General features: G+C 42.6%; 1 protein-coding gene across 1 annotated transcript in view; it reads right to left on the bottom strand.

Annotated features, from left to right (window-relative positions):
- Positions 1-14,846, bottom strand: part of KATNAL1 (katanin catalytic subunit A1 like 1) — a 178,216-nt gene that overhangs the window by 123,486 nt on the left and 39,884 nt on the right. Inside the window, exon 4 of the mRNA XM_040340465.1 lies at positions 11,209-11,374. Within this exon, the coding sequence (XP_040196399.1) occupies positions 11,209-11,374 (166 nt within the window). The remainder of the gene's footprint in view (positions 1-11,208; positions 11,375-14,846) is intronic.

Genomic DNA, 14,846 nt, shown 5'->3' with positions numbered 1-14,846 from the left:
TGTGTCTTCATCTTTGATGACAAAGTTAGGATCAAAGCAGACTAAAGCAATAGAAGTTTCTGCCTTTATTATCCTCATTCTCACATCAATTAGATGAGGAAAACTACCAAGAGGAAGGCATAAATCCAATGAAAGAGTAATCAAATAAAATAGCATGCTCGTTTGTATCACTCAGCCCCACCCCTGGCGAGCCGCGTCATTGGATGTGATTGACAGCAGCGCAAGCCTATGGCTGCGCTGCTTTCAATCCATCCAGTGTAGCCAATTAATGGCCAGGCTCAGAAACGAGGAGGATGACGGGGCCAAGCGCAAACTTTCGAGGGCTCAGGTAAGTAAAATGGGGGCTGGGGGGGGGGGGGCGGTATTGTCAGATGTTTTTTCACCTTAATGCATAGGATACATTAAGGTGAAAAACATTTACCTTTACAACCCCTTTAAGAACAACATGATTATATGTGCTTTGTAAAGTGTTTAAGATGTTTTGGCACTTCTAAGCAAATACTACAAAAATTACTACATCTTATGAAAAATGACAAACTGTAGTCAATCAGTTGAGACATGACATAAGATTGCCAGCCATGGCATGGGTTGAAATAAAAAATGTAGCAGAAAGCCAAATTTAGGAGCCAAAATGTTCTACTAAACGTGCAATTTTTTTGACAGTAACAAAAGTCCCAAAAGTCAAAGAGACCCTGTCATCAGAATATATTGAATTTCTATTTAGCAAAATAAATGTCCTTTAGGTGCACACACTGGGGTAGATTCAGATAGGTTAGCGGATCTTTAGATCCGCGTAACCTATCTGATTTACGTTACGCCGCCGCAAGTTTTTGAGGCAAGTGCTTTATTCAGAAAGCACTTGCCTGTAAACTTGTGGCGGCGTATCGTAAATCCCCCGACGGAATTCAAATTCTGCGGCTAGGAGGCGTGTAAAATTTAAATCAGGCGCGTCCCGCGCCGAACGAACTGCGCATGCGCCGTCCGTAAAATTTTCCAGCATGCATTGCGTAAATTACGTCCATCCGTATTCGGAACGACTTATGTAAATGACGTAAAAAATTCAAAATTCGACCCGGGAACGACGGCCATACTTAACATAGGATACGCCGCATATAGCAGGGGTAACTATACGCCGGAAAAAGCCGAATGCAAACGACGTAAAAAAAAAGCACCGGGCGGTCGTTCATTTCTGAATCGGCGTAACTCCTCATTTGCATATTCCTCGCGTATACAAACGGAAGCGCCACCTAGCGGCCAGCGTGAGATTGCAGCCTAAGATCCGACGGTGTAAGTCACTTACACCTGTCGGATCTTAGGGAGATCTATGCGTAACTTGATTCTATGAATCAGGCACATAGATACGACGGCCGGACTCAGAGATACGACGGCGTATCAGGAGATACGCCGTCGTATCTTCTTTCTGAATCCGGGCCACTGTATTTGCCCCCCTGGCCCAATTTTTTTTTAAGATATTAAAATGTAAGGTTGATGCTGCTAGCAATTTGTCAAAATCAGCAGTGACAATAAACTGGCCATACACTGATCAAATTTTAGACACATTTCTGAGAAATGGCTCTACTCCTTCAATCCAAAAATCAAAGCAGTTGGACAGATAATTCAAGGTCGAACATAGACTGCATCAAAGTAGATGCAGTCACTGTTTGGCATTGTCCACTGTATTGACAGCCACTGGTTGTCAGAATACAATACTCTTGGCTAGAGATTCGTTCATCCACGCTGTATAGTGTGAACAAAGGTATCTGCTAGATGGTGGAATATATTACTGTATGGCCAGCTTAATAGGTTACCTGTTTGTCCCTAAGGAGTCACTACCTCTGTAGCCGAAGCAGCAAGATGTCGTTCCCATCACTAGTGATCGAGATTCAGCTGTGTTTGGACAAGCAACAGAGCACCATCTTGCTGCTTCTGCCTACAAAGGAAGCGATTCCATAGGAACATACAGGCAGACACTTTAGCGATCTTGCTCCTGGCAATTTGCCCTTAGCACAGAATTGTTTATCCGATATCAGTCTTACAGGCAAGAAAAAAAAAAAAAAAGAGAAAAATATAATACTTGCAAGTACATTCTTCTCTTTTGGATTTTCTCTGACTGCGTATAGAGAAATAGGCAAGAAAAAAATTGACAAGCCCGGAAATGGCTACGAGGTATTTTCTGTTGTTTCTGTACACAAAACTTTTTCAGCACATTTATTTTTAGAATGTGCTGCTTGAAGCAAGTTTAGTAAAAAAAAATAAAAAAAGTTCTGGGTCGTCCGGTGGAGGGGAAGCTGGGACATAAAATGGGAAGGCCTGGAACAGGTTTAATTTTTTTTATCAAAGCCGTTCTGTTTCCCCAGAAAAATTGGAAAAAAAAAAAGAACTGTGGAGTATGTTATTTTACAATGATAAATATTATATCTATGACATGGTTTTCAAACTATATAACATGAGGACCTAATGAAAGATTTATGAGACTTTATGTAAAGTCTTAAATTAAATTATTGCAAGTTCTCTCAGCTGAAGACAGGCAAATCCTGGAATACAATTCAAGTAACACTGTACATCTCAATGGCATTCTTAAACAAGAGAATAATGCATTTCTGCCACTAGGTGGCACTACAAAAGAAAAAGTCTCCAGTTTAGTATGCTTATGGACTCCACCGTGTACCTCCTACAGTTGGGTGATTGTTGGGATACAGCAAGTAGATGATAGTTTCTGTCCTCTCAAGCCTAAATTGACAGATAAGAGGGTATTTTTTTTGTTTTAATCTTTAACCTTTAAATGATTTCTATGAATGTTCTCCACCATCATAGGATAATATTTACCTATAGTCTGGTCAGTAAATTGGTTACTTTCCTCCTCTCAGTAAAATGAGTATTATATGCTTCTGGCTCGGCATTAAAAAGAATTGAAAATGCATATTGTCAGGAAGCTTTTACATTATTACAAGGGAAAGGGGGTGGTTAACTGTTCTCCTGCATAGTTAAAATTTTCTTAAAGTGATTGTAAAGTCTCTTTTTTTTGTTAAATGTCATACTTACCTGCTCTGTGCAATGGATTTGTACAGAGCAGCCTGGATCCTCCTCTTCTTGGGTCCCTCTTCGCTGCTCCTGGCCCGTCCTGTCTATCGAGTTCGCTGTGGGGGCACCCGAGCCGAGCTTCAGCTCTGTGTGTTCAAAATGGCCATGTGTATGCTCCAGAGCATTTTTCTCGACGAGAAAAATGGGCAAAAAAAAATTTGGTACCTGCTCTATTTTTTCTCGTCGTTTTTCACGTCGTGAAAAAAGGTCGTGTGTATGCTTTAACGAGGGGGAAAAAAACGTGCATGCTCAGAAGCAAGTTATGAGACAGGGAAATTAGCATAAGCAGCCCGAAGGGTGGCGCCATTCGAATGGAACTTCCCCTTTATAGTGTCGTTGTACATGTTGTACGTCACTGCGCTTTGCTCGAGCATTTTTTTTACAAACGAAAAGGCTTGAAAGGAATCACGACAAGTCAAGTCAAGAAAAATTTCGTTTTTTTCATGACATGAATAACGGTCATGTGTATGCGGCATTATGCTGCTGGCTCTTGCATTAGTTGAAACCTTCCTCCTCTGATCCCCCACCTCTGTAATCTTCTGTTGCAGGAGGGGTTAATAAAGCCAAGGGACCTGTCATATGCAATCTTCAATAGTACCCTTTATGCCCACCTCTTCCATTCACAGAAGCTGTACTATAGCTTCTATGAACGAAACATGATCTATAAATTGAGGAAGTCAGGCTTTTCGTTCATCCGCCTGGCCTCCATTCATAGATTGTTGTTTTCCTCTATGTGCTGTACAGTGTACATTTGCTAAAAAGTAAAATGTTGTCACATTTTTCCACACAACCATCCTTCAATAATTTTGTGGTACATTCAGTTGGTTGGATTTTAATATTGATGGGATGGGATGTTGTTGCCTTTCCTCCTGGCACCAAATCCCTGAAACTCACCCGATCAGCATTACCTTTGCTGCTGATAAGGTGGCCCCAGATGAGGCAGCGCCAATGAGGTGGCACTGATGGGCACTGACAATGGGCACTGATCTGCTGCACTGATGGGCATTGATAGGTGGCACTGATATGCATCCCTAGTGGGACACTGATGGGCACTGAAAGGCTGCAATGATGGGTACTTATGGGTGGCACTGATAGGCGGCACTGCTGGGCACTGATGGGCATTGATACATGGCACTGATATGCATCCTTAGTGGCACTGGCACTGGAAGGCATTGTGGGTGTGCACTGATTGGCAGCTGCCTTGGCATAGATTGGCATTTCCCTGGTGGTCTGGGGGGGGCATACCTGGTTGTCCCTGGTGGTCCTGGGCGGGCATTCGAGGGGGGATGCGCTGATAAACAATCAGCACAGACCCCCACTGTCAGGAGAGAAGTCGTTCAGCTCTCCTCTACTCGCATCTGTCAGACGCGAGTGAGCAAAAGACGATCAGTGGCTCTTCCTGTTTACATTGTGATCAGCCATGATTGGACAAGGCTGATCACGTGGTAAAGAGCCTTCATCAGAGGCTCTTTACTGAGATCGGTGTAGCGGTGTGTCAGACTGACACACGGCACCACCGATCGCCGCGATGCGTGCCCCCACGGGCGTGTGGCAGCTGTTATCCTGTCATTTTGCTTTAGGCCAAGCGGGAAGTGGTTAAGAACTCTCACACTGCAGAAGGTCTCATGCTCCCCTATAGCTGGAAGCATTTGGTATTGTTGCCAGCTGCGACAGAGGCAGTGCTACCAAGTGGGGTATCAGGGTGTTCATGGGGGAAGTGCCCTTTACAAATATACCATCATTTTCCCCTAAACAGTCAACGTGACATGGGGGGTAGATTTAATAAAACTGAAGAGTGCAAAATCTGGTGCAGCTGCGGATGGTAGCCAATCAGCTTTTAATTTCAGCTTTAACTGGGGGGTGAATAATTTTGCAAGGCACTGTACCTCCTCTGTGCAAGGGTTTTACACAGAGCAGCCTCGACCTTCCTGGGGTCCCACGGCGGAGTTCCAGGCTCCTCCTCTTCGAGTGCCCCCACGGAGAGCTGCATTCCATGGGGGCACTCGTGCAGGCATGCTCCCGAGTCCTGCTGCTCCACTGACACAGACAGCAGTCAATCAAACCTGTTTCACTGGATTTGATTGACAGCAGCGGGAGACAAGGGCAAATAGAGCTCTCTTTTGGTGGTCACCTCTGCATTTTGTTTGCACTATAAACAAAAAAAGACCGGCAATTATGAAAAATATATATATATATATATATATATATATATATATATATATATATATATATATATATATATATAAAACACACTTAATAAACAAAAATCGAATGTCTTCATTAATTTAGGCCAATTTGTATTCTGCTACATATTTTAAAACAATAAGGGTATATTGATTGGTTTGCGCAAAAGTTATAGCGTCTACAAAATAGGGGATAGATTTATGGCATTTTTATTTTTTTACTAGGCATGTTGGTGGTTGGCTCACTAAATTTACCAAAAGTCTGCACAAAGATACAAATCAGATTTCAGGCATCCCCTGCAACAAAAATGTTGTTCTTGGTGACATACTCCCAATAGGAACATGTCTAAAGGGATGCAGACCCTGCAGCTTTCGTCATTAGAGCCCTGCAGGTGCACAACTGGTTGATAATTATGAAACCACTCCCATTAGACTCACTTTCCGACATGGACACTGACAAACACACAGGGATTTCTTCAGAATAACAAAAGGTAGGAATCTGCAACAAAATTTGTTAAAATTCTTGTAATGTACATAGATCACCCAGTGGGGAAAAAAAATTCCCCTCCTCAACAAAAGTGGAGTTACGCTTTAAGAGTTGTACTCAATATACAGGTGTGACAAGGGAAAGGCGGCAGATCAGATGTTATCACAAACTTTTTTTCAATAATGTAAAATTACATTATTATAGGATTATTACATGAAAAAAAAAAAAATCAAACAGAGGAAAGTATTATGAAGTCAGCTTGTTCTAGAAATTCTGCCTTGATCATATAAAATTCTGTTTCTTCATGCTTTCTGTGTGACTCCTCTGATGTTATCGGTGGGAAATACTGCAGGAACACAACCACAGGACTGCCAGATACACAAAATGTACAGCAGATGCTGCTAGGCAAGTGGGAGTTATTAAGCAGCACTGATCAATATGCTGCGTGTTTCTCCTTTTTTTTATGGTTCCGCAGCGTCATCAATTTATTACAACACGCATCTGCACTAGACTGTGCCATAGACAGAACAGGAAAGGGAGAATGCTGCTAGTAGTAAATAAATATCTAAAATGCTGCTAAGCTTTTCAAGGGAGGCCTCTGCCTGTGATAAGTACTGCTAAACAAAGGCTATTATTATTTTTGCATGGTCTTGACTGCGCTGTCTCCCGGGATAACAACCATGGCAACAGAATTAATAATTTAAATAAGTATTTAAAAAAAAATAGCTTTTTCTGAAGTGTAATGTTTACTGTACAAAACAGACATATTGAGATCTGTATCATGAGAGAGGGATAGGACAAAGGGTATTTAAATCCAATTATTTTGTCAAAATGTAATGTTGGGTTAGTGTAAGTTAACCTTGTAGTGCCCACACACACACTCCATCTGGGAAGGACACCAAGCACCCATTCACCTTCCAGCAGTGCTTTAAGTGGGCCAAAAGAGGTGCCGGTACTCTATTAGGCGCCGGTGCTCCCCCCCCCCCCCCCCCCCCAATACTGAACATGAAAATATATATATTTTACAAACCCTCTCTTAGACGAAACCTAACATTTGATTTTGCTGCTAAAATTACATAAACCAGCTGATGATGTCAGAAACTAAAAAAAGAGAAGATAAAATGGGCACAAAGCATGACAAGGGACAGACACCACAGAAAATAGATAGAATAATACACGCGATCCGATTATCGGACGAATGATTGTCCATTTTTTTGCATGCTAATCTAATCTGTCGAATCTGATGAGTTTACTAAAGTCACGAAAATTCTCGTACAACAGAATAAAAATTCGGAAGTGATGTCATGTGTTGTAATGCATTTGTATTGCATTTTCGAACGACAGCTGTACTGATTAAACGAAAATCATACGATCTGGCATCGTACGGAAAAAAAATCAGCGCATGTCCGATAGAATAATATCGGATGAACTGTCCTGATCGGCTCTCAGAAGCTCTGTACTAATGATCCAATTATCGTACGATCGATTTGAAAGCGGAATTTTTGGTACGATTTTCGTATCATGTGTATGGGGCTTTACCCGAGTTAGACTGTGAAGTGTAAAAAAAAAAAGGAGGCCCTTTACTCAGTACTTTGTTGAAGCTCTTTTGGCAGCAATTACAGCTCCGAGCCTTTTTGGGTATGATGCAACAAGCTTTTCCCACTTGGATTGTTTTTTTTTTCTTCCATTCTTCGTTGCAAATCCTCTCAGGTTGGATGGGGAACATCGGTCAGGTTAGATGGGGACCAACTGCGGACAGGCATTTTCAGGTCTCTCCAGAGAAATTCAATAGGGTTCAAATCAGGACTCTGGCTGGGCCACTCTAGGATGTTCACAGAGTTGTCCCTAAGCCACCCTGTGTTGTCTTGAATCCTGTGTGTTTAGGATTGTCGTCATCTTGCAAGGTGAAGCTTCAGCCCAGTCTAAAGCCTCATACACACGATCGGACTTCCATCTGACTTTTCTGTGGATTTTTGTCCGAAGGGGCATTGGCCGTGAACTTGGTATGCATACACAAGGCAGAACTTTTTCAGTCAACATTCACCAAATCACGTGTTTTTTCAGCTCTTTACCACCACCCTTTCGGCAATTTCTGCTATTCTTGTCTGATGTTTAGCATTGGTTCTGAGCATGCTTGTTTGAACTTTGGATTTTAGTCCGATGGACTTGTGTACACGCGATTGGATTATCCTCAATCGGACATTTGTTGCCGGAAAGTTTGAGAGCATTCACAGCGAACATTTGTCCGTTGAAAAACCAAAAACAAATTGTCCGATGGAGCATACAGACGGCTGGGATTGTCCGATAAAACACGTCTGTCGGACCGTTGTTAAAATGTCTGATCGTGTGTATGGGCCTTAAGCTCCTGAGCGCTGTGGAACAGGTTTTAATTAAAGATCTCTCTATACTTTGCTCCATTCGGCTTTTCCTCAAGCCTGGCCAGTCTTTCAGTACCTGCTGCTGAAAAACACCCCCACAACCACGCTTCACTGTTGGGATGGTATTGGGCAGGGGGATGAATGGTGCCTAGTTTTCTACAGACAGAACATTTAGAATTGAGGCCAAACAGTTCAATCTTGGTTTTGTCACACCAGAGAATCTTTTTCCTCACAGTCTGAAGAGTCCTTCAGGTCCTTTTCATGTGTCTCCGTCTAGCCACTCTGTCATAAGGGCTGGAGTGATGGTTGTCCTTTTGCAAATTTGGCCCATCTCCCCACAGGATCTCTGGAGTGCAGTCAGAGTGACCATCGGGTTCACCTCTCTTACTAAGGTCCATCTCCCCCGATTGCTCAGTTTGGCCACATGACCTCTTGGAAGAGTCCTGGTTGTGCCAAACTTCTTCCATTTCAGAAGAATGGAGGCCACTGTGCTCTTGAGAACCTTCAGTGCAGCAGACATTTTTTGTAGCTTTCCCCACATCTATGTCTTCCAAAGACATCTGTCTCTGAGCTCAGCAGACAGTTGCTTTGACCTTGTGGCTTTTGCTCTGATACAGTATGCATTGTCTTCTGTGAGGCCTTTGGTGTGTGTGCCTTTCTAAATCATGTCCAATCAACCCAATTTACCACAGGTGGACTCCAATGCAGGTATAGTAACTTCTCAGCAATGATGAAGTGAAATTGGAGGCACCTAAGCTAAATTTCAAGTGTTGCAAAGGGTCTGAATACTTAGACCAGTCTAAACTTTTTTCAGAGAGGGCCAGATTTGATGAAGTGAACATGCGTGAGAGCCGACCATTTTGCCTGACATTGTTTGAACCATTAAAATTCGGCCTAAGTGGAAATCCAATAAGGCTATAAACATAGTAGCAGTGACCCACAGGAATTACACGTTTGAAAGACTTATAGCCATCAACCTTATGAAATGCAAACAGTTTGACGACTGCTGGTCTATTTGGCCCAAATGTTTATGAGGGTTTCAACGCTTTGTTACATTGTTTTTGATTATTGAATGAAACATAATGTAATAGTAGAGATTAATGTGTGATTAAGAGTGAGAGAGTGATGGTGTTAACTAGAGGGGACAAGAAGGTAAAAATGGGGATTCGGAGCATGTCCAGAGTGTGGAAGGATCAGGAAGAAGTAGAGGGGCCAGTCATCAGGATGTATGCAACACTAGGAGCCCTGGAGGGATCACTAAATGGTCCTCTATCCTCAATGTTATTCTGTACTTGTAGAGTTTTTAAAGGATATACAATGAGGGGATTGCATGTATTTACAAAGATGTACTGAATAAGTTGTTGTTTTTTTGCCCATGTATAAGCTTTATTATTTCCTAAACAGTGCTTTTGTTTAAAGAATCTGCATTGGTGTTCTACATATATAAAGCAATGAATGTTATGTTACGGTATGCAATCTCTGTGCCTTAGGGCTCTTTAACAAGGGCAGCAAACTCTACCCTCCTTTAAAAAGCAAGACATTTGTAAATCCCAAGGTGGATTTTGTATTGAAATACTGTGCCGCAACTGCAAGCCAAGCAGCATGGTCCCATTAACCTCCATGGGAGAGTCTGTTTATCAAACTCTGCAAGTCAGGTTAAATTTGACGCAGACACGAAGCTTGTACTACAGCATCTGGCTGAAAAGTCAGAATTTAGGTGGGTGATCGGGGGAGCAGTAAAAACAAGAAGCTGATCTACTTTGCCTCTTATGCCGCGTACACACGACCGTTTTTCTTGTTGTAAAAAATTACGTTTTTTTTTATGTCATTAAAATCGATCGTGTGTATGCCCCAGAGCATTTTTCACGATGTAAAAAATGGGCATTAAAAATTTCGAACATGCTCTAATTTTTCACAACATTTTTAACGGCGTAAAAAATGGTCATGTGTGGGCTTTAACGACGTGAAAAAAACACGCATGCTCAGAAGCAAGTTATGAGACGGGAGCGCTCGTTCTGGTAAAACTAGAGTTCGTAATGGAGTAAGCACATTCATCACGCTGTAACAGACTGAAAAGCGCAAATCGTCTTTTACACGAAATCAGCAAAAGCAGCCCAAAGGGTGGCGCCATCCGAATGGAACTTCCCCTTTTTAGAGTGCCGTCGTACGTGTTGTATGTCACCGCGCTTTGCTAGAGCATTTTTTTGTTCACGATTGTATGTAGGCAAGGCCGTTTTAACGATCGGGTTGAAAAAAACATTGCTTTTTCTAGACCATTAAAAATGTAGAGCTAGATTCACGTAGCTCTTACGTCGGCGTATCTATTGATACGCCGCGTAAGTAGAAAGATGCGCCATCGTATCTATGCGTGTCATTCTGGTAGCTAGATACGCCTGAATTCTAGCTTCCTCCGACCGACGTAAGTGTTAGTATGCCGTCGTATCTAGGGTGCATATTTACGCTGGCCGCTAGGGGCGCTTCCGTAGATTTACGCGTAGAATATGTTTATGACCTAGATACGCCGATTCACGAATGTACTTGCGCCCACTACGCCCTTTACGTAAGGCTTACGTCCTGCTATATGAGGCACAGCCAATGTTAAAGTATGGACGTCGGAACAGCCGTCGAATTTTACGTTGTTTACGTAAGTGGTACGTGAATGGGGCTGTGCATAGGTTACGTTCACGTCGAAAGCATTGAGCCGACGTATCTTAGGGAGTATATGCGATGTGACTCTGAGCATGCGTGCGCATGCGCCGTTCGTTAGTGAAAAAATTTACATGGGGTCACGGCTACTTTGTATACAACACGCCCACTACCTTCCACATTTAAATTAGGCAGGCTTACACCTGCCTAGTTACACTACGCCAGCGCAACGTACGGCGCCAGATCTTTGTGAATAATGGTCTGGGCGCCCTATTATACGTCGGCGTAGCGCATATGAGATGCGCTACGCCGGCCAAAATATACGCCGAGCTACGTGAATCTAGCTCGTAATTTTTTACAACCCGAAAAACGGTCTTGTGTACGCAGCATTACAGTTTTTGAAAAGTAACAATATAATATGCACAATTTTTACCTTGTCATCTTTCGCCCTGCCTCTGACATCCCTGTCTCGGTTAGAGGGTTTCTCGTTTTTTGAAATAGGATGGGCTCTGCCCACTGGCCCATGAGGCTGTATTGCTGGAGACTCTTTTCGCAAAGGCTTTACATCTCTGTTGGGTCTTCTAACTTGTGGAGGAGCCCTGAGGAGACAACACAGACATTTTATTTTTATCTGGCTCTCACAACAATCATTTTTTACACTTATAATCTTGTTTAAGCATCAAAAATAAAGCTGGTTCTTATGAACTAGAGCTCCAGCTAAACCTTTTTTTCCCAGATTTGGATATAGCGGAAAATGGTTTTAACCTCTTACAAGTGTTTACTGTCCCTGTTGAAGAGCTATCCCCTCACTTCCTGTCTCATTCACAGAAGTCAATGGTATAGAAAGTGAGAGAAATTGAACCACTGAGCGCCTGGACACAATGGGCCAGATTCATAAAAGAGATACGACGGCGTATCTCTGAGATACGATTGTCATATCTATGCGCCTGATTCATAGAATCAGGTTACGCATAGATATCCCTAAGATCCGACAGGTGTAATTGACTTACACCGTCGGATCTTAGGCTGCAATTCTAGGCCGGCCGCTAGGTGGCGATTCCATTGCGGTCGGCGTAGAATATGCAAATGACTAGTTACGCCGATTCACGAATGTACGCTTTGCCCGTCGCTGTAAATTTACATTGTTTCCGTAGAGATACGCGGCGTAAAACTAAACCTGCCCTCTAGGTGGTCTAGCCAATGTTAAGTATGGCCGTTGTTCCCGCGTCGAAATGTTAAATTTCACGTTGTTTGCGTAAGTCGTCCGTGAATGGCGCTGGACGCCATTTACGTTAACGTCGAAACCAATGACGTCCTTGCGACGTCATTTAGCGAAATGCACGTCGGGAAATTTTAGGGACGGAGCATGCGCAGTACGTTCAACGCGGGAACGCGCCTAATTTAAATGGTCCCCGCCCCATTTAAATTAGGCGGGCTTGCGCCGGGCGGATTTACGCTACGCCGCCGCAAGTTTACAGGCAAGTGCTTTGTGAATCAAGCACTTACGCTGAAAACTTGCGGCGGTGTAACATAAATGGGATACGTTACGCCGCCGCAGCGTAGGGCAATTCTATGTGAATCTGGCCCAGTGTTCTTCCTGAATTACACTTCTCCATTTTTGGGTAACAGGTAAACATGTAAAATGTTGTTCTGTACCATTGCAACTGCAGGTATTGAAATGCTGAATATTTATTTTTCTTATCCTATATGTAACCTATATGACCAGGCCATTTTCTGCGTTACTTTGACGAAAAAATTACGTGGTCGTGCAACAATGTACAGAAATAAAATGTATGCAGAGTTTTCTTTTAGTGGTATTTGATCACCACTGCATTTATTTTTTGCAATATAAGCAAAAAAAAAAGACAGACAATTAAAAAAAAAAAAAAAACTACTGGTATATATTTTTTACTTTCTGCTATAAAGCATATCCAATAATAAAAATAAAAAAATAATAATTCTTTATAAATTAGGCCAGTATGTATTCTGATACATGTGCTTTGGTAAAAATCCCAATAAGCATATATTGATTGGTTTACAGGAACGTTATAGCATCTACAAGCTATAGTATATATTTATGAAATTTTGATTTATTTTATACTAGTATTGGCAGCAATTAGCGACTTATAGCTCAATATTGCAGCGGACAATCGGACACTCAAGGGGTTATCTGTGTGTCTAGACAGTGTCCCCGTTGTGTGTACTTTACTGATGATCGGCGGGTGCCAGTGGACATCTTGTGCCCAGCACCCGCAGATTGGCTTCTGCTGTGAATAACCACAGCAGAAGAGGCCCGTTGGCTGCATGTGCACGCCCCCTGCAGAATTATGTATATACTGTATACAAATGATTCTGCACAGAAGAGCAGCCCTCTAGCAGTAAAACTGCCATGGGTGTTCTTTAAGTAGTTAATGAGGTGCCACTGCATGAATCGTTAGGCCAGGGGCATCCAACATGCAGTCCAAGTCGGCTATGAATGTGGCCCAACACAAAATCATAAACTTACTTAAAATTTTGATTTCTTGGGGTTCTTTTTTGTAAAAAAACACTTGCAGCTGAAGAAAATGTTGACAGGGTCTCTTTACTGGGCTTTTATCCGTTTTACCTTCCTAAAGAAAAACATTGCACTCTTTACAATCACGCCTTATTCATGTCTGCGGTTTTTCAGCAGCACCTATATTTCTGAGCAACTATTTTCAAGGATAATGTGCACAAAAGGGAAAAATTAGAACCAAAATATCTGATGGATAATTAATTGAGAATTGCTACTAGTGTCAAATATTGCACTAGTTTTATGTTGTCCTCTTTTTTTTTTTTGTCAACCGCTTGCCAACCAGCCGCCGTCATTATACGGTGGCAGGTCGGCACGATCCCGCGAGCCTTCGTAGCTGTACGTCGGCTTCTTTGAGCGGGATAGCAGGCGCGCGCCCGCTGCATCGCGGGGGTGTCGATGCTCGTGACCGGCAGTCACGATGACCACCGGTCACAAGCGATCGAGGGCACGAGAGGCTGAACAGAGATATGTGTGTGTGTGTAAACACACACACACATCCCTGTTCTGTGAGGAATGACAGATTGTCAGTTCCTAATGGCCGACACGATCTGTCATTTCCTCTAGGTCAGTCCCCTCCCCCCACAGTTAGAAACACACCTAGGGAACACAATTACCCCTTGATCGCTCCCTAGTGTAAACCCCTTTCCGGACAGTGACATTTATACAGTAAACAATGCATGGTCCCAAAAATGTGTCAAAAGTGTCCGACGTGTCCACCATAATGTTGCAGATCGCCGCCATTACTAGTAAAAAAAATAATAATAATAAAAATGCCATAAATCTATTCCCTATTTTGTAGACGCTATAACTTTTGTGCAAACCAATCAATATTCGCTTATTGCGATTTTTATTACCAAAAATATGTAGAATACACGACCACGCAATTGTCAGTTAAAGCGGCACAGTGCAAAATCGCAAAAAATGGGCAGGTCATTCAGTAGCTGAAGTGGTTAAACATTTATTTTTATTGCTTTATTGCCTTTTCAAAAAATAAAGAAATATAAGGCAAATGCTGCATAAGATATTATACAGTACAAGATACATAGTTCACAGTCATTAGTTACAAAGTTCCATATGTTACAATAAAAATACATTTTTTTTTTTTTTTACTCAGATAGGTACATTACCTATATCAATGATCGTTAAAGGGGTTGTAAACCTCTCGCGTTTTTTCACCTTAATGCATCCTATGCATTTAGGTGAAAAAAATTCTGACACTGACGGCCCCCCAGCCCCCCGTTTTACTCACCTGAGCCTGTTCGTTCCCACGGCAGAGACGCCCTCTACCTCTCTGCTCGTTGTCTATACTCTTGATTGGATAGATTGATAGCAGCGCAGTCATTGGCTCCCACTGCTGTCAATCAAATCCAATGATGCAGGTGCCGGGGGGCGGGCCCCAGGCGGTGATTCTGTGTCTATGGACGCAAAAGCCGGACTCGGGAGATCGCCTGCACGGTAACCCCCAGGGAGAACACTTCTCCTAGGGGGTTATACGATGTAGGGTGAAGCTAACAGCA

Source organism: Rana temporaria, chromosome 2 (assembly GCF_905171775.1).
Source record: "Rana temporaria chromosome 2, aRanTem1.1, whole genome shotgun sequence".
Taxonomy (NCBI): Eukaryota; Metazoa; Chordata; class Amphibia; order Anura; family Ranidae; genus Rana; species Rana temporaria.
Note: the sequence above shows the minus strand (reverse complement) of the source record. Positions and strands in the feature narration are given on the sequence as shown.